The sequence below is a fragment of the Galeopterus variegatus genome, unplaced genomic scaffold (assembly GCF_000696425.1).
Source record: "Galeopterus variegatus unplaced genomic scaffold, G_variegatus-3.0.2 Scaffold192, whole genome shotgun sequence".
Taxonomy (NCBI): domain Eukaryota; kingdom Metazoa; phylum Chordata; class Mammalia; order Dermoptera; family Cynocephalidae; genus Galeopterus; species Galeopterus variegatus.
Window position 1 is genome coordinate 713,411 of NW_007726303.1, and position 23,813 is coordinate 737,223.

Below are 23,813 nucleotides of genomic sequence, written 5' to 3' on the forward strand. Positions count from 1 at the left end.
TTGATTTTGTATCATTCAACATGTATTATTTCTTTTGTCCATTATGATAGCTGAGGCCAAAATAACAAAAATGCTACTACATTTTATAAAGATTTCCAGAAATAAGTATTGAACCAAAAAGTATTTTCTAATGAAAGCCCTTGTTAATCAGAGATGTAATAAATCAGAATCTCTTTCCTAAAACATTAACTGAGGTTTTACTGAATCTTACTAAAGAGAATGACCAGTTTGGTCTATGAAAGTCAGGCTGCAAGAGCACCTTTGGATTGTAGACCCCACTGGGTTTGAACAGTAATATACTGTGTAATTGGCAGACAAGGATACAAATGGAGCTTTAAAAATATATTACTTTAGAAACCGAAATTGGAGTGTATGTCATATCACTTTTTATGAAGTCAGTTCTCAAAGCTAACTGCATTGTTCCTGTAGTATAGTTTCCCCAAACCTATGGTCAACTCCCCTGCAGAGTACAAACCAGGCTGAAAAAAGTACTTCAAGGTGATCCAATCCTGCATGGTTTGTGACTAAAAATAGCAACCCTTTCCAAAGGAAATAGAAATGAAGATAATTGTGTTGGGAATAACTTACTATACTGGCAATACTTGATTATGACTGAGAACTGTAAATGATGTATAATATCATGGAGAGAGAAGAATGTTAATCAGACTCTTGCCATAAGCATTCAATAATATCCTAGTATAATAAAAGTTACAGATGAGAAGAAAACTATGGGTTTTTGTTCAGTTTTGTTTTCCTTTTTTAGTTGGGTACACTGATATCTTCTAATGCAGGCTTTTTAAATTGTTGGGTGTGGCCCAATTTATAAAAATAAAATACCATAAAACTTTTTTTCTTCTGTCATGACATGCTTTTTTTCCTTTCCCTCTTAAGATGTTAATTTATCATGCAAAGATTTTTTTTTCATAAAGTGCATTAATGCCTTTGTTTGTACAGGAATTTTCAAATCAAAAGGACTCCCCGTAGTTCCTAAATGTAAATCCTTAGCAAATGACATGCCAAGATGACAGCTCCATTCCACATGGGAAAAGGCAAAATCAGCCATATCTTGGGATTTTAACCAGGGTTCCAGCCTTTGGGTTGTACAGCATCTCTGGTAAGTCTCCTTTATGATAACTTCAGATGGACTATAATGAAACATTTTGTAGAAGAAACTGGCTTCTAGCAGTTGAATAGTGATGCTGGGAATAAATTTGGTTTCCCTGAATAATGGTTTCTCAAAGCAGTCACAGCTTCCTTAACAGTTTAGAATTGGTACCATTTCTTATCCTTGTATTTCAGCATTAACTGCAAAGAAAAAAATAGTCACCATTAGATAATGAAAAAAAATCTTTAAAAGTGCTATTCGAGTTAAGCCCATATTGAACTAATCATGCATATTTAACTGAATCTCAAAACATAATAAAACTGGGCTGGCCCGTGGCTCACTCGGGAGAGTGCGGTGCTGATAACACCAAGGCCCCGGGTTTGGATCCCATATAGGGATGGCCGGTTCGCTCACTGGCCGAGCGTGGTGCTGACAACACCAAGTCAAGGGTTAAGATCCCCTTACCCGTCATCTTTAAAAAAAAAAAATTAATAATAATAAAACTGTATGGCTTTTATTTTGTGAAATGAAGTACATGTGAGAAAGATTTAAAAAAATAAACAACCAATCAAGCTGTAAAGACCCAGCTGACAGGAAAAGATTTCTAATGACAGACAAAACGGAGGGTGTGGATTTCAACTTTTACTGCCCCTTACAGCTTTCTGGGGGAGCTCACATAATCTACCTAAACACCTTTTTAGTAGCTGATACATGATACAAACCCAATATATCCTAACCAATGGATAAGTTTCTTTATCCCCTAAGGTTATATCAATATATTAGTATCAATATATTACAATATTTAAAAAAAAAATTTATCTCTCAGATATTGGGGAAATAATAATGCTAATAATAGATCCAGGTTACCCTGGTTCTCACACAGAATTACTCATGTGGCATATCTCCTTATGCTTTCTCGTGCAGGACCTAAATGTTTTAAGTTAGTGCTGTGAGAAGATGCCTGTCTTTTTTAGGCAGTTTACCTCATGTGCATGTTTGGAAAATGCTTCCGCACTGGTCATCATGCCTGCAGTTTTCTCTTCCAGCTCTCCTAGCCTCTGTCCTCTCTCGTCAAGTGCGATCCGTGCACGGGTCAGCTCTCCCATCACCCCTCCAGCAGCACCTTTCATACCTTCTATACCACCTGGTCCGGGAATGTGCTGTGCAAGGCTTCGGGATGCTTTTCCTGCTGAAGCTTCCCCAACTGGGAATTCAAGCCATAGCAATTTAAAACATTTGTGAGTAATTCAAAGTTTGTCACCAAGACAAAGTACTTATATTAAATTGTACTGTCATAATTCTCATTAAAAGACAGACATATTTGGTCCTGTCATATATATGTGTTTGGAAATTTTAGCACTTACCCAAGAAAAATGCCTAAGAAAAAGATTTTGAGAGATACTGTTACTATATGCCTTTTTTGTGTATGTGTTCCATATAATATAGCATAATTACACTTCTTGGCTGAACTGGAATGCTCAAAACATATGTGACCTCATATTTAACCAACATTAGTGTCTGTTCCAATCTCAGGCATGATCATTTGCTTAAATTTTTGCCCACATCTTTTTCCAACTTTTTCTGTTCATGTTGATATATCAGCCTTTGTAGGCCTCAGGTTTTCTCTCTCTTTTGTACTTTTTCTCTGTGTAAATACTAGAGAATGAGATTCTTGAATATATGAATGATGGGCATTAATACACATATGTTGAAATTGTGTGACTTATAAATGCCTAAAAATTTCCCAGTCACTTCTAAAGCTCAGTTTCATTCAATTTCAATGAAGTAAAATTTATTTATTTAAAAATAGCTATCTTGGCAGAAATTTGGTGAGCATTCCCAAGGATATAACATTGAGATGGAATTAAGATTTTTTAAAAATTAGAGCCTTATTGAAATATAATTCACATACCATAAAATTTAGCCTTTTAAAGTATATAATTCACTGGTTTTCAGTGTATTCATCAAGTTTTGTAAGTATCACCACTCTCTGATTTTAGAACATGTTCATTACTCCAGAAAGAAACCCCACACCCATTAGTATTCATTGCCTATTCCCTCATTGCCCTAGGCCTGAACAACCACTGATCAACTTTCAGGCTCTATGGACTTGTCTATTCTGGACATTTTATCTAAATGGGATCATATAATATGTGGCCTTTTTTGTCTGGCTTTTTTCACTTAGCATTATGTTTTCAAGGTTCATCTGTGTTGTAGCATGTACTAGTACTCCATTCCTTTTTATGGCCAAATAATATTCCATTGTAGAAAAGCACCTAGATCTTTTTGCATAAAGAGTTCAAGAGAAAGAAAATTTTGATCTTTAAGACCAAATGGTGGTGGGATATTCTGGAAACTATATTCTAATGTTCTCTCCCTAGTATTTTCCTACTGCTTTTCAATTATTATTCATCAGAGTCTCACTAGTAGATTTTAAAAAGTAATTTATTCTCTAGCATTGATAAACTTTGCATTCTGAATAGGAAGTCTGTTTCTCAGTAATAATTAAAGTCAGGCAGATTAAAAACATTTTTTTTCCTTGGGCCAGCCCGGTGGCGCACTGGATAGTGCGCCGCTTGGGAAGCACGGAGGCGCTCCCGCCCGAGGGTTCGGATCCCACGTACGGACCGGTTCCCGCTCACTGGTTGAGCGAGGTGCGGGAGCAACGCCGAGGGTTGCGATCCGTTGCCGGACACGGAAAAAGACAAAAGACAAAAAAAATACAAAAAAACAAAAAAACCCCATTTTTTTCCAGACTTTAATAATTGAATACTTTCACCTTGCCACACAGATATGATCTATCAAATAAGACATTTAATAGCTTGCTTATAATTTATATGAATTCTGCATATCACTTTTGTTAAACAATTTCCTAATATGAAGTGACCAATTTTATTCATATTTGGTAAACAGAAATACTTTTCATAGTACAGAAGGAAACACATTCCAACTTTGAGAAGCAAAAAAACCTCATCTAGAATTTGAGATCACATATTACATTAAGTTACACACACACACACACTCAGAAGACTCAGGTCTTCTATTTTGTGATATATTTTTATAATTAGGAGTTTACTCACAGAGCTCTTCTCTGTCAAATGTTTGTCCACTTCCACCAAATAGTCCCTTGAGAAAACCTCTATTTTGAGCTTCTGGAGTCTCTATGGGAGTAAACAAATCTCCCAGCATGTCCTGTATCAAATTCAAAGAAGAAAGCATTAGAGTAACTAAAAATAAATGAATAGATAAAAAGGTAACACTGAGGTATGTAAGAGCACATCATGAAAAGACAGTCTGCTTTCCATTTGTTTTCTTGGTGATTTTTGCTTTGTTCATAGTTCTCTCTCTGATATTTCTTTCTCCATCTCCTTTTCCTTCCCTTCTCTAGTAACTGACATCCTAAAATTTTCCTTTTTCTGTCCTCTTCTCTTCTCCCCTCTACAAGTAGAAAACATGGGAAGCTAATATGTTCACCCTAGGATTAACTTCCACCTATGATCAATGACTACCAGTCTAGACTTCTGTTCCTTCTTCAATTACCACGCTCTCTTTCCTATCCTGGTTCCCTTCCCTGAACCAAGCATGGATTGTCCTGTGAAATAGGAAACCCTCAGTGGTATGTGGAAGAAGGTTGCATCTATTTTTATATCAAGTACAAAATTATGAAATGGTTCAAGATAATTTAAATGAGTCAAAATAGGCAGCTACTATCTGGTGAGGTACAATTGTTCTCAATATTTGGTGAGCCTTAGAATGAAGGAGGAAATACTTTTGTTAGAAATGTAGATATTCATCTGTATTATTTTGGCAACTTTTCTGGAAGTCCAAAATTATTTCAAAATAAAAATACTTAAAAATAGGAAAAAAAACTGCCCTAGAGAAATTATTGCACCAGAAGACATGTACAAGTATGTTCAGAGCAACACTTATTTCTAAAAGCAGAAAACTGGAAACACCGAAATGTCCACGAACAGAAGAATGAATAAGTGTATTGTGGTATATTCCTACCATGGAATACTTTACAGTAGTTAAAATACATGAACCAAAAGTACATATATCAACATGGACAGATCTCAAGAACAGATAATGAGTGAGTAGAGTAAGTTGCAGAAGGATAATTTACAGCATATAGCATTTTGTGAGGTTTAAAAACATGCAAAACAATATTACATATTATATGGGCATATTAATATGAAGTTAAAGAATAAATAAAGGCATGGGAATGAAAACCACTAAATTCAGAATAGTCATTACCTTGGGAAGGAGGCAGGAGAATAAGATCAGGGTGTGGTGGATGGGGGATTTCAACTGCATTTGTACTGTTTAATTACTTAAGCTGAGCAGTGGGTACGTAAACATTGGTTGCATTACATTTTATTTTTTTCTCATTTGTATGTCTGATGTATTTCACAATAAAAAATTAATTCAATTGTTAAAAAAAAGAAATGCAGATATTCAGGCTGTATTCCATATATACTAAATCAGAATCTATATAGATGTTCTCTGGTCTTCTGTACTTTTTGGCAGACCTTGTTCTTCTGGCCTTTCTAAAGCAGACCAAAGTTTAAGGATCATCAGTGTAGGGGAAGGAACTCAGACAAAAAGTCAGGAGATCTGTGACCTAGTATTAGTTTGTCTATGAACTTCCAATATGATTTTAAGTCTCCTCTCACACTTCTACTCACCAGACTTGTAATGTTCCTCCTGAAACCCTTCTCTTTGGAAATGGCAGCACCTCTATTTAGTTCTCCAAGCCACAAACCCAGTAATAATTAATTCCTTTTTTAACTTCATTCCTATATCTAATAACCATCAAATCCAACTGATTTTATAGCTATTGAATCTGCTGACTCTTCTCCATCCTCACTTCTGGCTCAATTATTCCAAGCCACTGTTGTTTTTGGACTTAATTATTTTAAAAACCTCCTAATTGTTCTCCCTACCTTCAGTTTTGCTTCCTCAAAACCAACTGCCATATTGCAACCAGAATATTTGTTTTAATAAACAAATCTGCTAAAACTTTCCATGACTTCCTACTGCCCTTGGGATAAATGCTGGATTCCTAAGGAGCTTACAAGGTGTCCCAAGATCTAGTCTTGACTAATTCTCCAGCACCATTCTTCCTCTCTTCTCACTTCCTGACTTTGCTCTTTCTTGGCAGTTTCCCGAACCGCAAAGTTTTCACATGCCACTACTTCTGTCTAGAATATCGTTACCTATTCCATCCCCAGCCACCCATTCACCTGGATACCTCCTTCTTGCCCTTTAGAGGCCAGTTATGCCCCCATCCTTCTCTAACTACCCTCTCCCTCCTGCCCTTCTTATATGTGTCCCCAGCACTGGCACAGCCATTTTTATAGCATTTTCCACAGAGTGTGTGGTTGTCTGTTAGTTTATCTCTCTTTCCACACTTACAGGCAGGAACTTGTATCTTGTTTCTTATAGTATTCTTAGAGCCTCGCCAAGTACCAGGCATATATTAAAAACTCAATAAATATTTGTGGAATAACAATAATAATGATAATACTTATTATCATTTATTTTAAAAACTTACTATGTTCCAGTCACTGTGCTCAGTGCTTTATATAAATTCTTAAGTCTGTCAACAATGTTCCAAGGTAGAACATACAGATACGTTAAGTAAAATGCCCAAAGTCATACAAATGGGGGAATCAAAATACAACTCAAATAGTTCAGAGCTTACAGTCTTAACCTCTATAGTATAATGAGTTTTAATTTTCTTATTTGAAAAATGAGGGAGTTGAATCAGTTAAATCTCTTTTAGAATTTAAAAATTAGAAAATTTAAATTAAATGTTAAAATTTATTATTTATGCTCTAACCAACTGAGCTAACAAGCCAGCCAAATTAAAAAATATAAAAGACTCTTAAAATTTTGTGATCATTCTTACTTTCCCAAGGTTAGATAGGCTTTTATAATTATCATGTTTCTTGGCTATGTTTACTGCTATGACCAAAGACAAATGCCCAATCCCACAAGATATATATTTATTTTTTTGCGGCCCTTAATCAAAATTAATGTTTATTCAAAAGAGTCCATGAATTCCCTGAACTGTATGCAAAATTTCTGTATGTACATATATATTCCCCACCCTGGGAGGAGGGTTTATAATATTTCAGAAGATTCTCCATGGGCAAAAACAAACAATAAAATAAACAAACAAAAAGATTAACCTTTACTATGAATAATCCTCACATTCCCTCCCTCTTTCTTTCTTATTAGTTGTGTGCATACTTAGAACCATACTAAAAGCTGGTAGGATCACAGTGAAGAATATATATTCAAAATATGCTCTAGGAAAGGCATATTTATAGTCTGACCCAATAATATTTTAGATTTTAGACATCTCTCTCTTTTAACAACCATGTCCCATTTTTTTTCCCATAAATGTACCTCCTGACCTACCTGTAGATTATCACACATTTCTTGGCTGTATGTTAATCGCTGAATTTCAGTAGGAGAGACAAGGTATAATGCCTGTCCTTCATTGGTAAAACAAAATGTCCGTGCTATCCTCATGTCTGTCAGTGGCAAATAATTAACATCCAACATTGGGCGAAGACTAGGTAGGCTGAATGGAAAAAAGTAAACCCACGTTTTATATTCAAGTTTTAGAAGCAAATCCTTACATAAAAACAGTAATTTTTATTTCATTATTTTATGGTTGTTTCTTTTTATTCTCTTGAAGCCTCAGTGGTAATAAACTAGACTTTCACATAAAATAAGTTCTTCTATCTTAATCCACCAGAGGTTTAGCAAATGTCCTGGAAGGATTAAACATAGTGGCCAGCAATCTCAGGGGTACTTTTTGCAGTGTTTCACAGGTTCCTACAATATGATAAAGCTTTTGGTTATGTCAGAAGCATGACAGCTAGAAAGTGTCTGACTGTGTTCTTGGTCTATTGTCTCTCATTAAGGCAAAACTCCAGAGTCTGAGGAGGTTGTGCACTGACGGAGAAGAGGAGTGGGTCCAGTTCACTGTGCCCAGGAATGGAGTGGCTTTGCTCTCTGTTTCTTTACTCTCTCTAAACACAGGAAATAAAAATTAACTATAACTTAGAGCATATGCACTGAAGACATGATTAATAAATAAACATGGCCAAGGTTGTAAGGGAATGAGAATAAGTTATAAATAATAGATCATAATTTGACATCCAAATGAATACTACATATCCGAATTGTCTTAGCCCATGGCTATATACTTATCGTAATGTTGCACTAATATTTTTGCTAAAATATTCATCAGAATGTTTCTTTGGATATTGCTTTTAGAGCCAGTTTTACAAATCTCTGAAGAAAACCAGCCTTACTGCTTTTTAATCTTACCTCTAATGCCAAAAGGAAAAAGGAAAAAAAAAAAACCACTTGTATTTAAATCTCAAGTTTGAAACTATTCTACTGATTCTAAGTGTGCACAATGATTTTAAATTATCCCAGATTATAAAACTAGCATCTTCGGGGGGTGAAGGGTGGGGTGGAAGTACTGATTTCTCTTAACAAAGTGGTTTGTAACTACATTTTGAGCCCTAGAACTTTACTATATAAAATGGGACCTGAAATCTATGCTACTGGAATAAGCTTTTCATGAGGTTCTAGCACTATGCTGCCCAATAAGGTAGCCACTAACCACACATGGCTATTGAGCAGTTGATAAGAGGTTAGTCCAAATTGAGACGTGTGTCAACTACACACTGGATTCCAAAGCCTCTGTATGAATAAAGAATTATCTAATATCTAAAAATGATAATAAAGAATTACCTGTTATAGCACTTCAGGTAACTAAGTTCCTTAAGATATGAGTCCAAAACAAACCCAGTTGAACAGACATCTGTGATAGATTCTGTCAGATTAATGGGTTGGGTTGAGGAAGAGGTCCCAACTGACTTTTCTGATGGGCTACATTGTCTATGTCATGTAATAAAAGTAAGCCAAGAAAAGAAAATAAAAAAGGTGTAATCACTTCGGGCAGGAAAAGGGAAAGAGCAAGTCGATTGCTAAGGGCTTGGTAACAAGTGCTCTTAAAACTGGAAAAAAAAAGCATTTTCTTCTATTCAGGGACACTTATAAAGAAATAGAGTCAGGTAACTAAAGATGGTTCTCACTAAAAGTGGCTCTTACAAGCCCAGTTTGAGAATTCATACATAGATAAGCCTCAAACTTGCTTTTCTAGGTCTGAGGACATTAGGACCTAAGCAATTGTCAACTATCTGCTATCTATCAGAAAACTAGTACTTGAGGAAATTGGGCGCAGGACAGTTCCATTCTGATAGAGTCTGGAAAGATCCTGGGAATATACTTAGTATGGGAAAATAAACAAAGCCAGGAGCATGCCAATTTGTAGTCCTTCAAGCCACACAGCACAGTACATATTATTTCCTAGCCATACTTTATATATTACTAACATCCTGTGGAAATCATTTCCTTTTCAAATATTTTTGAGGATTCTCTGAAACACATGAAGAGTTTCCAGTATAACACAATATCAAAGTAGCCATTATCATGTAAAACAGCTTTTACAAAGGACAGATATCTTTTATCAATGACTGCTTTTGTCTTTGAAACTCTCTTGTTTTTCATTTCTCAAAAACTCTCTAAAAATGTAGATAGTAGCATGTATTCTTTTAAATAGAAGTTAATTTTGAGATATATATAATATCAATTGAGAAATACAGAAACACTAAAATTTTGCAAAAACATGGTAAAATTCCAATTGTGACATAATAATAGTTTAATGTAAGACAAATTTCGAGTGACTAAATGCTAGCTTAGGGGAGGAGAAGGAGTATGTATGAAATATACACACACACACATTTTTTTTTCATAACAGAGACATGTCTAGGAATTCAATCACCATTTAAAAAAAAAAAACCCTGGAATGACCCTCATTGGAAATCTCTAAAAATAGTTTGAGAAAGAGAAAACCAGATAAAGAAGAATCAGAAATATATGAGATTGAGCAGACCATAAAATGATTGTTTTTATTTTTTTAAAATTTTCTTCTTCACTACTTCCCTTTGGCTTACAAATCTGTTCATGTCTCTCCTATTAAAAAAAGATAATAAAAATAAAACACTCTCAAAATAGAGTTTCATTCTTGAACTTTCCTGTTTTTCACCTTTTCCTTTACCACAAAATTTCCTGGAAAGAATAATCTATACCAAGGGTTAAGGGCCAGATAGTAAATATTTCAGGCTTTACAGGCCACCTAGTTTCCCTTGCAACTACAAAACTATGCCCTGTAGTGCAAAAGCAGCCACAGTCAATATATAAACAAATGGGTGTGGCTGTGTTCCCAAAATACTTTATTTACAGATCTTGAAATGTAAATTTTATATAATTTTCACATATCATGAAGTAGTCTTCTTTTCTTTTATTTTTTCAACTATTTAAAAATGTAAAAATCATTGTTATTTTGCAGGCTATACAAATCCGATTTGGTCAGTGGGTTATAGTTTGCCAGTCCCTGATCTGTACCACTGTTCTATTCTTGCCCCCTTTAAAATTAGCTTTTGCTTCCACCACACTCCTAAGATTTGCTTTCTCAAAGATCATTATTTTCTTATATCCAAATTCTTTGACCTCTCTGCTATATTTGATTAGCTCTTGACCACCTTGCTTTGTTTTGATACTCTTCTTTCCTTTTTATTTCATGAGGTTATACCATCCTGGTCCTTGTCCTATCTCTCTAATGGATTCTCATTCTCTTTTGCTGTATCTTCTTTCTTCTACCACATAAATGTAGAGATACTCCCAAGTTTCTATCCTCAGCCTAATCTATTTCTCATTTCTTTTTATACTACCTTTTTTGATGATCTCATTCACTGTTCTAAGATTTACTAATGCGTTTACATAAATGACTTCCAAAGCTCGATCTTCTACCCATATTTTTCTAAGAACCCAGACCTTAAATTGCTTGTTAACTTCTGTGGGATGGCTTATAAGCACCTTGAACTTCAAATATTCATTCTCAATTCTTTCTCAGACTTCTCATTATCAGCTTTTCCAAATCCTCCTGAATTTCTTATATCGTAATGGCATCACTATTATCAAAGTTAAAAAAATTTTTTTTTACCTTTAAATTCTCTTCTAACCTCAAGATTTAACAACCTCCATTACCTTTGACAAACCATCAGCTTTGCATCCAGCAAGTTTCCCTCCGTTATCCCTCACACCTGTTCCCTCCTCACTTTCTATACAACTACCACCGCAGTTCAAAGGCCCACCCCAAGCTCTCCCTCCATGGGTATTTCCTAATGCATAGCTAGAGAAGGTTTATTACTCACTTTAAAGCCCCATTTCCTATTAATTGAATAATGTCAAACTCAGCCTGACATTCAAGGTCCTCAACAATTTGCCCCAACCTCCCTCACCAGGTTGCTTTCCTCCTAACAACTCTATTCTTTTATAATACATACTTAATTATCCTATGACTTTGAACTCTGGAGACTTAGTTTGGGACTAGAAAATTCAATCCCATATTTCTTGTTAGAATTTACATTATCTTTGTCTTATAATTACTTGTATACTTGTCTTATCTCCCCAATTAGATAGTAAGCTTACATGTTAGGACCCTGTTTTACTAATTATTTATCCTCCACAGGCATAGTACAATGCTTAAATCAATGATTTTGGGAAGTAGGTGAGATATTAAAAAAAATAAGAGTGACTTCTACATAGTATGTGTTTATTAACTGCCGAATTCATGTGATCATTTTGTAATTATTATGTCTCTCAAATTTTATTTCATTTTACTAATAGTAGAATAAAATCATTCAACTGATACCTTATTTTTAAAGTGTCTGATGTCTTTTAGTATACTGTTCTGTATTGGCCTCACTTTTTCCTAGACTTGCAACCTCAGACAAATTACTTGACTTTAATTTATTAACATATGCAAAATGGAGGAAGCAAATAATATTTTATTTTCCTGTGTCCTAGAGAAGCTATAAGGGTCAAATGAAATTCTGAATGTAAAATTCTTATGTGAATTATGAAACATAGTAAGAGTAACAGTTAACTTCTTTTTCCTTGTAGCTTGTCCACCTTTTATTTTCAGTGCATTGCATAGTTTGGGAGATAAGATATGCTCAATAAATGTTTGTTGAATGAATGTATGAATGACTGCAAAATCACTCTTTCCTTAGGTCCCTTCATGTCAGTTAAAATATGTATTTCATTTACAATGCCAAGCATTTTAAGCAACACACACACACAAACAAAACAAAAACCCCAAACACTCATCAAATTTTTGAACAATAAAATATCCTCAAATACAATGTTTCAAACATAATGAAACAATGATCTCAGGATTTGTCTTGATAAAATCTTGTACATTATATATATACTTTTCAGAATTGTACCTTGCTGACATTGTTGTGATTACCAGATAATTTATAAAGGCAAGTACCTCATTATCATGATATGCCCATTAGCACAAAAGCATGCCAAGCAGGCACTGTTACACATGACCACCACATCTGCTTGCAGTATAAAAGATGTCTCGGTGATGTTATGAACATAAAGGCAAGTCTGAGAAGGCAGCGAGAAGACTTTGGCTTGTTTTTCTGAGCAGATTATTGTATACTGATGATCTCCTATTTCTTGGGATGCAGAGGAGGAGTTCATGACCAGTTTCCTTCTCCAATATTTTTCATTTTCATCTATGTTGTTTGGATCCCTCCAAACTTCATATGGCGGTTGTATTAATCCGCCAGTTCGGTCCATACAGGAGAACGTTAGTACAGCTCCTTTCAATGAGAGGAATGTACCTATAAAAACAATTTCACATCACTGGCATGTGAAATATTTTCCAAAACAGCTGTTATTCATCTATGGGCAACAAATATTTTACATTATGATAATTTATATCTATAGAGTCATAATATTGCACTTATTGCAAAATTTATGCATAAATCAGTAGATTTGTGAGTTCATGTGTTGCAATAACTTGGAATCATAGAATACTAGGTTTAATAGGAGCCCAAGACATTAACCTGTAAAATCCTCTCCTTATATTAATGAGAAAACAGCCTTGGAAAGATGATGAGACCCAGGTCACATAGCAAGTTAGTGGCTGAGCCAGATTTCCTGATTTCTAATGCAGGATTCTTTCATTATACTATACAGTCCCCTTCAAAAATCCTTTTTTAAAAAGCAAATTTAAGAAAAAGTATAACTCTCATTTATCAAAATAACTTCAAATGAAGATATAATTACATCATCTGATTCCTTTTTTTGTTTCATGTCTAGCTCATTTTCTAGAAAATGCCTTTTTTCTTCTGAAATTGAACACTCAGAATAAATTTCATCAAGTTTCAATACCTAGAGTTCATGCTAGTAATTTTAATTATATGAAAAAGACAAAAACAACTACCTTCAGCTCTCAGGCAGGCTTACGCATCTTTATAGAGAAAAGGAATTTACTCACCTGGATTCTTCAAGGTTGAATATCCATGCCAAATCATTACCTATGGGTGATTTTTACAAGGCTTGGAGGACAACTTAGGAGGCAACTTGGGCTATATTGACCTTTGGACATTTCCAGACTCTCCCCTAAGCAGTGTCTTCCTAGCTCTTTCTTTCTTTTGTCCTTTGACATCATGTAGAGAGAGTAAGGGTGTTAACCCAGGCTGATATGCCTCAAGAATATACATGTAACAGAGACTTGGCAAGGGAAGGTGAAAGATAAAAATACATTCCATTTAGAAAGTACTAATTTAAAGTACTTAAAATCTATCAAATTCAAAATGACATATTTAGATCACCTAATATCTCAGTTGTGTTTTTAAATCCTCTTTTAAACTAAGAAACCTGTAAATATTCTATAAGGGTAACTGAAGAGGATAGGGTAATAGAGATTTGGGTGCTTCAGTCTAAGGGTCAATATATGAAAGAACAGGTCTCCCAATCTACCATGAAGAAAAACAAATGCCAAAAGCTATGAAGAACGATTCGATTAGAATTTGTCTAAGATTGGTCTTGCTATTCTGTAAAACCACATTTTCATAAATAACTGTCATGGAAAGACTTTTCTAAGAATAAATATCTTTGCATCCTCAATTTAGAGATGGCCTAAAGTATGTTAAAAGGACATGAAATCCAAATTTTGGAAGCCATTTTACTTATATCTGATGCTTACTATCAGCATCACAGTGACAGTTTCTCAATAAGCCATCCTTATCAAAACAGCTGCTCTGTTTCCTAATTTGTAGTCAAAAATGCTTTGGTTATATTCTGTTCATTAGGTTAATACAGGGTTAAATTTTCCCAAGAATGTTTTATTGATCTTTATGACTATGCCTTTAATCTTCCATAACTGAAAAAAACAAGTACCGAGCAAAAACAAAAACCTCAAGTAAATCCAAATTATAAGCCACTACTATCTCAGAATATACATTATAACAAAGTAAGCTTAAATTTAGGGGCTTCTATAATAGGATCTTAACAATTCAGTCAACAGTAAATAATTCATCACATGATTAATTAGAACTTTCCTCTTAAAGGTCGTACTTGCTAGGAGTGTACTTTACTCCAGCTTTCCAATAATCAGCCTTCCCCACTACAATCTTTAGTCATTCAATCAACAAACAGTTATTGAGGACTTACTATGTATTCTACATCCTGTTTTCGGCACAGGGAATATAGCAATGAATAAAACAAACAAAAGTCCCTGCTTTCACAGGATTTTACTTCCTATGATAGAGACAGACTATATATGATAAATAAGTAAACACTTGGGATTTTTAGATAATAAGTACTAAGGAAAAGATTAAAGCAGAAAAGGGGATAGGAACTCTTGAGAAAAGGCCGTTAAATTTTAAATAGAGCAGGAGGTATTATGGACTAAAAGTTTGTATCCCCCCTGAAATTCATATGTTGAAGCCCTAACTTCCAGTGTGGATACATTTGGATATGGAGCCTCTAAGGAAATAATTAAGGTTAAATGAAGTCATAAGTGTGGGGCTCTGATTAGATAGGATTAGTGTCCTTATAAGAAGAGACATGGAAGTTCCCTCTCTCTCCTCATGTGAACACAGAAGAAAGGCCATGTAAGCACATAATGAGGAGGCAACCATTTGCAACCCAAGGGGAATGACCCCACCAGATACCAACCTTGCTGGCACCTTTTCAGTTTCCAAAACCTTGAGAAAATGAATTTCTATTGTTTAAGCCACCCATTCTGTGGTATTTTATTATGGCAGCCCAAGCACACTAATACAGAAGGGATGGCTTCTTTGCATCATCCTGTGGCAATTAGGGCTCGGGAAATCAGCACAAAATATTGATATACTGTGATTGCTGTGAGTAATGAATTATCCTTCATCTCTGATCCAGGAGTCTTATGTCTTCTACCAGCATTTGTGAAACTGACAACTTTATTAACTTGCAAGTATAGTAAAATTTCAGATCTTGTCTCTCTAGAACAGCAAAGAGAAGACTTATAGGAGATGAGATCAGAGAGATCAAGTGGAGCCAGATCATGTAGGTTCTTAACAGTACACAGTAAAGACTTAAATTTTTACTTGGCATAAGATGGGAAGATTTTGAGAATAGAAGTGATATCAATGTCTCAGGTCAAGTCAGCCTATAGCAGGGATTAATTCTGATGTTTTCTGATTAATTTTCTGTCTGGATGATCTCCTTTGCTGAAAGTGGGGTATTAAGGTTCCCAAAACTATTTCTGTTTTTGGTCCTAAGTGTTTAGTTTTGTTAAAAAATGAGCTAAAGACTTGAATAGACATTTCTCCAAAGAAGATAAACAAATGGCCAACAGGTATATGCAAAGATGCTGAACATCACTAATCATCAGGGAAATACAAATCAAAACCACAATGAGATATTATGAAAAAAAAAAAAAAAACACAAGAAGTGTTGGTGGGATGTGAAGAAACTGGAAAACTTGTACACTCTTGGTGAGAATGCAAAATGATGCAACTGCTATGGAAAACAGTACGGATGTTCCTCATAAAATTAAAATAGAGCTACCATATCATCCAGCAATTTCACTTCTGGATAGGTATCCCAAGATCAGGATCTTGAAGAGATATATACTCCTATGTTTACTGTAACACTTCATAACAGCAAAGATGTGGAAACAACCTAATGTCCGTCAATAGATGAATGGGTTAAAAAATGTATATACAGATAATGGAATATTTTTCAGTCTTAAAAAAGAAGAAAATCCTGCAATATGCAACAACATGGATGAACCCTGAGGATATGTTTAGTGAAAAAAGCCAGTCACAGAAGGACAAATGCTGCATGATTCTACTTATATAAGACATTTAAAATAGTCAGACTCATAGAAACAAATAATAAAATGGTGGTTGCAGTGGCTAGCAGGAGTGGAAGATGGGGAGTTGTTAATTAGTATAAAATTTCAATTATGAAAGATGAATAAGTTTTATAGGTCTGCTGTACAACATTGCACCTAAAAATAAATAACAACACTGTATTGCACACTCAAAAATCTGTTAAGAGGATAGATCTCATGTTAAATGTTCTCATCACAATAAAATTTTTAAAAAAGAGAGAAAGAGAAGTGGAATTAACACTTACTGAGCATGCTTTATGTGCTCAGTGCTTTACATAAATTATCTCATGCAATCCTCCCAACAACCACTTGGGGGAAACTGTCTTGCATTTTTCATGATGCTGATGTTCACCGAACTCAAGTAACTGTCTCAAGTCACCAAAGCAAAAATTGGCAGAGCTGTAATCTAATACTTATGTATTTTTTATTTTTGTTTTTAAAACTACACCTTATGGCCTCCCAAGAAATAAGATTAAACTGCAAAGTAAATAATTCTAATACTGTTTTTCTTTTGATTTTTATCTGATCCTATTTATGGAGAAAATACAAGGATATTTTCTGAATGGCTAAAAGTTCAGCAGAAAAAATTCAAGGTATGTATCATACCCATCTATAAGACTATGATTTTGGAGATTCAGCCTTAGTTAAAAGTCATAATCTTTAACCTTTTATTTGTTTGAAAAGAAATTTTCATTTTTAATTTATATTTCTTTTTTTTTTTTTTTGTCCTTTTTTGAGACCAGCCGCACCACGCTCAGCCAGTGAGCGCTGTGAGCGCACCAGTCATCCCTATATAGGATCCGAACCTGCAGTGGGAGCACCGCGCAGTGCCGCACTCTCCCGAGTGTGCCACGGGCTCGGCCCTTTAATTTATATTTCTAAGATTACTTGTTTCATTTCAGGCTTTTCCTGTGTGATAGAAAGGTTTTGTTTTGTTTTGTGTTTGGCTTACTCTGAAAAAAAAAAAGAGATGTGAAACTGCCAATACCTCATGACTATACTCCCAAGTAAGGATGTGTATATTTGACAGTCTTTCAATGTTTGTCAGTCATACATTTACAAGATTACCTACTATTCCTACTATACTAAGAAAAGAACTATATATTTAGTTCATTGTATTTTCACAGAGAATGATAATACATTTTTCATCTGTCCATATGGGGTGGGGGGTGGCTGGTTAGCTCAGTTGGTTAGAGCATAGTGTTATAACATCAAGGTCAAGGGTTCAGATCCCCATACTGGCCAGCTGCCAACCCCCCCAGCCCCCACAAAAAGAAGGGATCCTATTCTGGCAAAAGTCTGAATTTATGTCAATAACGTATGACAAAAGGATAAGTAAAATTTCATTTATTTTTGGTAGTACCTGGAGAGAACTTTATTTTTCTTCAGTGAATTAAAAATACCTAAAAATCTTAATAGCTTCCTATATATGTTAGCCTGGTTATTAAGGGCTTAGACAGATTCCATACTTCATACCCAGTAGTTTCAAGTGAAATTATTTTTACTTTGGGGAAAATATAGTTTCTACAAATAAACACAATATGACTAGTAATAACAATTGTAAATATCAGTGCTGCTATGTGTTGAAACCTACAAATGGGGAGTATATATGTTGATTATTGTATATTAGGCCATGATTATTTTTGTTTATTCAAATAAAATCATTATGTTTGATTGAACTATTTTCTTATTGTATTAGTTTTTATTGAAGTTTGTAAGAGATTCAATGCATAAATTTCATAAATATGTTTGAGATATACACATCTTACATTAAAAGGTGCTAACTAATACTTTAATATAATAAAGTTTTTCATCAAGGTTTAGACTTAAGATTAAAAATTACACCCTTCTCATCTCAATTAAATGATCTTTAGACAAAGCCTGTTACCTAGTTTCATATTATTTCTGTGAGATAGCACATTAACCCATTATTACATTTGCATAAATTAATGTACTACTTCTTTGTCAGAGAGCTGGATTTTAAAGGAATTGAATGTTGGCAAATAAGTTTAAAATAGAGAATGAGGCTGGAAAAAGTCTAGAGTAGAGGGTAGGCCCAAGAGATACTTCTCTCAGTAGGCAAAAGACAACACAAGAATAGTGGAAGAAAAGGAATAATAAAAAAGAGGGAAAAGATAATTTCTGGTACACTTTTGCATAAACTTAATGTTGAGAACATAAATAAGAAAACACAAAAATATACTCAGGCTTATATAATATATAACCAGAAAGTGAATTAGTAAATTAAAATAATTTTAGAATACAGAGGAAGCAAAATCTATAAAGAAAATATAAGATAAATCCATTTACATGAATTTTTACTTTATATGTTTTACATTTTTTATTTTTCTTTATCAGCCTTTCTTTCCAATATTAATATATGTGCTGCTGAAGTGAGCACTATCAGCCTTTCTTTCAGTCAGGTATTACACATAACACCCCTACCTCCAATTCCTCAAAAACATAAGCCCCATGTCTAGACAAACTCAGGCTGAGTCTTTGTGAGCAATTTTACTTGCTCTTTATCTAGGCTTAGAAATATAGCCTCTTGTTGGCATGCTGATTGTTGATAGTATTAGTAATACATAATGGAATTAACTTAGTGATAATAGCTTTTCCAATGCCTGTTTATTTTCCAGTATTTCACTAGTATAACGTTTTTGGACAATATTCCTAATGTTGGCATTGGCTAGATTTATGAATCTGTACTTGCCCTCTTCCTGTCTTACACTCAGTCATTTAAGGTGTGCTAAGCATTATGCTGGGGGCAGAGCCAGATTTATTATGAAGTTAATAAAGCTTAAACTTCAGGGCCCTTCACTAGCATTGGTTCCAAGGCCTAGAAAGAGACCTTAGTACTATGTTCACATGTTTATATATTTTTATAAAATGTGTGAAACTAAAATATTTTCTTTAACCACAATCATATAAGACAGCTTTCTCTTTCTACTCTAATCTTCCTCCAGTCAGGTGACATTGTAGTGGACAGACACTTCATGGATGTGGACAAGGGCAAGTGAGATGAGGTATATTTAGTTTGGGTTTAGTGACATATGTTTAGATGGTTCACAACTACTACCATGTCTGGGTTATTACTAGCTTTCCAGGTATAGAAATGGCTTCTAGGAAAACTACTACTACTCTAATGCAACTCAATATCATTTTGACATGAAAGTGCTGGGCTGGAGGTCATATCGCAAAGGCATATTATTTCAACTTTAGAAGTATGTACATAATGTAGAATAAACAAGATTTGAAATGTCTGGAGCCAAAAGCTAGTCTGTAGAAACTTCTTCCAAATCTTACAGTTCACACAAGAAACTTGATACAGTTTTTCTCAAATGTGACAACAAACCAAAAAATTCACATGACATTTACCAATGATAGATGATTGGGAGATGGCAAAGAGAGAAAAGAGAAGTGAGGAAATAAGTCTCGCTGGACCAAGGAGCTGGTTCTGGGAAGCAGCAGGACATAAGATTAGAGAGGTACAGTAGGGCTGAGTTTATAGAGATCACTGATTTCCAAGATACAGAGCTTGAAATTGCTTCTATGGGTAAGTGAAAGATATCAGAGAATATGGTGCATGGAAAGAAACTAGATGATGAAAATAATACTGGAGTAAAACCAGTATGGAAGTAGTGAGTAAAAGAGATCAGAAAAGAAGAAACTGCAGTTATGGAGGCCATTTAGGTAGTATCATGGGAGTATTAATAGAAATGGGAGAGAGACAAGAAGAACCAGTTTGGGGATAAAGAGAACGAATTTATTCTGGAGAATCTTGAGTTTAATCATAAGTTTAAATCTTGAGTTTGATCATCCAGCATCAAAATAATTTTTTATCCAACAAAGCAATGCTAGGAACTTCATATGGCAGAACCAATAATTATATAATAATTTATAGCTAGAAGCATAAAGAATTAAGTAGAAATAAAATACAATTAAAAATGAGTCTTACCAAATAAATTTCTTACAGAGTTACTGATGGAGAGTATAATTCCTAGGGGAGGAAATGTGGAAGGGGCGGGTAGACAGAGAAGGAAGAAAGTTTGCTGGTGGCAGAATTTTCATTTATTTTCCTTTGCATTTTGATTTTTACAGTTACAGAATTTAAATTTAAAAATCAGCTCTTGAGAAAAAGAAAACTGTGTATTGTATCACTGTTTTGTCCTTCAAATCTAGGAAGTCTTTTCCAACTGCTTCACATATTTTATATGGCCCTTTATAATCTTCCCCTATTTTTCCAGACTCATCTAGCACATTCTATCTCTATGCTTCAGCTATGTCATGTTCTCTCTTACCTCCCAGTTTCTACTCATGCTGTACCAAATTACTCTTAAAATTAGTACTGTGCACAACTTCCTCCCAAACCTGCCCAACTCCCACTTCAGATATCAGCTTCGTTAGGAAGGTCTTCTCCTAATTTCCCCTGGCCGACCCCCATGTTTCCACAATATTCTTTAATTTCCTCATTATAATCTCCCTTACTGTAATTCCTTTATTCTAATCATAATTTTCTGTTCACTTTTGTTCTTCCCTGCATGTCTCTGAAAACAGGGACCATTGTATCCCCAGTGCTAAATTCAATAGTTATGGGTTTGGTAAACGTTTGTTGAATGAAGAGATAAATTTCAAAATGTACTGTTTTCAAGTTTAAAAAAACTGCTCAACTCACATACATTTTCCCAGGCCACTGATCAAAGGTTATTTAGCAATATTTTTACAGATGAAAAAAATGCATTTAAGGGCCTAAGAGCAAGTCACTTCAGCATTGACAATGAAAGAGGGAAATACCCTCAATTCCAAACTTTTTTAATGGTTCCCATAAGCTAGAGCAGTACCTGTAACACCATAAATAGTACCCGCAATGGTTCCCATAAGCTTGGGCAGGAACCAGTTGAGTATGGGGCGGAAAATAGATATTGCAAAGAGGGCGAAGACTGGGACAACTAATATAGCCAATAGTGAGGTGTAAAAGAGGAAGGGAAGAGTTTTGTATTTTAAGTTTGAACTGGCATTCTGTTACCTCTATCTTTTCTTACAAAACTCAGTCCTCCTTTTCTCTTTTTACTCTTATAAATTATGGCTTCCAATTAGTCTTTTTCTTTTTCAATGGTTAATTATAGAACAAATCAAAACGCAGTCTTATAGCTTTCTCCTTTATATATATTTATCTCTTTTAAAAAAATTAATAGACTTTTTAAAAAAGTAGTTTCAGGTTTATAGAAAATTGAGCAGATAGTACAGAGTTCCCATATACTCCTTCTGTTATTCCCCCATTATTAATATCTTGTATTAGCCTGGCACATTTGTTATAATTGATGAACTGATATTGATACATTATTATTAACTAAGGTCTTGAAAGAACACTGTACATAGAAACATGGAGAAGACAGTTTCCCATTACATCTCATTAAATAGATAAGAAAAAAGATTGCAAATATTTACAAACCAGAAGCCAAAAGTTAAATTTATACTTATTTTGTACTTTGTCATCATTTTTGGTCTAAGTCTGTTTGCTTAGAATGGCAAAAAAACTTCCTTATAATGTTGAGAGATCTGTTGCATTAGTTCCAGGGATTGCTTATTTCAAAACTTGTGACATTAAAAGCTGCATTTTTTAGAATATTTATTATTAGAAAATTGTCTTTCATTTATGGCTTTAAACTTGTGTGACACAGGAGGTTGATTTTACCTTTCAACTTCTGAAGACTTCATGGCACATATTAGATGCCTAATATGCATAATCATTTATTTCATTAAAAAATGGATTAAATTAATACTTAATAATCCATTTTGACCTCACTGATCTGCCTCTATCTCAACCAGTACAAAAGAATTGTATATATATATTTCCTTAAAATTAGGAATGTAATAAAAGATATTTTCTGATTGTAAAATATATGTTTAAAAGAAAGAGATCTTAACAGATTAACTTTTAAAACACAATGCATTTATCTGAACTTCCCATACTAGTAGAGAGCTGACTATTCCACATAATCTACCAATATGAATTTGCCATACCAGTTAAAAAAGAAAGTACAATCCTACCTAACCTGCCAAACCAGATATATTCTTAAAAAATAAAACCCCTTATATTATATATTAATTAAATTCTTTTTCTTTAACCTAAAAGCTATCTGAAAAACATTTCTTTCTTTCTTTTTTTTTTTTAAAAAAAAGATGACCCCCCAGGGGATCTTAACCCTTGACTTGGTGTTGTCAGCACCACGCTCATCCAGTGAGCTAACCGGCCATCCCTATATGGGATCCGAACCTGTGGCCTTGCTGTTATCAGCACCACACTCTCCTGAGTGAGCCATGGGCCGGCCCCTGAAAAACATTTCTTATATAGGAAATAAGGAGACAGTAAAATTAGTGATAAGAATACTACTCTGCATAAAAAAGAATGGAATTCTGCCATTTGCAGCAACATGGATGTGCTTGGAGAAAATTATATCAAGTGAAATAAGCCAGGCACAGAAAGAAAAATACTGCATGCTCTCACTCATAAGTGGGAGCTAAAAATAAATAAATAAATAATAAAGAGGCCCGAGTCCCGTGGTGACCACGTGCTCCGCAGTGCCAGCACATGACTGAGCAGGTAGGCCTTGCCACTGCCAGAACCCATCCCCAGCCCGGCTGAGTGCATGCTGACCAGAGAGGCGCCTCCTTGGAGAGGCCCGAGACCCACAGCAACCATGCACCCAAGGCACCAGTGGGCAACCGAGCAGACACTGAGGCAGCCATGCCAAATGGGCAGCCACAGCAACATCCTAGCCAGACAATAGTGTTGAACCAGTGGACTGTGAAATCCCCTGCCACAATGACTAAACATCAAAGGAAAGATACCAGAAATATGAAAGATCAAGAAAGTACACCACCAAAGGGTAATAACTCTCAAGCTCTAGATCCTATAGAACAAGAAGCCCTTGAAATGGCTGACAAGGAATTTTGAGTGATAATTCTAAGGAAACTAAATGAGATACAAGAAAACTCAGCGAGACAACACAATGAAATGAGGAAAAGTATACAGGACCTGAAAGAAGAAATGTACAAGGAAATCAATGCCCTTAAAAAGAATGTAGCAGAGCTTGCTGAGCTGAAGAATTCATTCAATAAAATAAAAAACACAACAGAGAGTTTAACTAGCAGGCTTGCAGAAGCAGAAGAGAGAACTTCTGACCTTGAAGATGGGCGGTTTGAAATAACACAAGCAGACAAAAAAAAAAAAAAAGAATTAAAAACATTGAAGAAAATCTAAGAGAGATAACCTTAAGCAGTCAAATATCTGAGTCATGGGTATTCCAGAAGGGGAGGAAAAAGGAGATTGCATTGAAAACATATTCAACAAAATAGTGGCAGAAAACTTCC

General features: G+C 34.7%; 1 protein-coding gene across 1 annotated transcript in view; it reads right to left on the reverse strand.

The window, feature by feature from the left end:
* Positions 1-793: 793 nt before the first annotated feature.
* STXBP5L (syntaxin binding protein 5-like) overlaps positions 794-23,813 on the reverse strand; it is a gene marked incomplete at its 5' end in the record, with an annotated part of 166,822 nt that continues 143,802 nt past the window's right edge. Inside the window, 5 exons of the mRNA XM_008564944.1 lie at positions 794-1,305; positions 2,089-2,309; positions 4,186-4,297; positions 7,532-7,697; positions 12,534-12,894. Coding sequence (XP_008563166.1) covers positions 1,264-1,305; positions 2,089-2,309; positions 4,186-4,297; positions 7,532-7,697; positions 12,534-12,894 — 902 coding nt within the window. The remainder of the gene's footprint in view (positions 1,306-2,088; positions 2,310-4,185; positions 4,298-7,531; positions 7,698-12,533; positions 12,895-23,813) is intronic.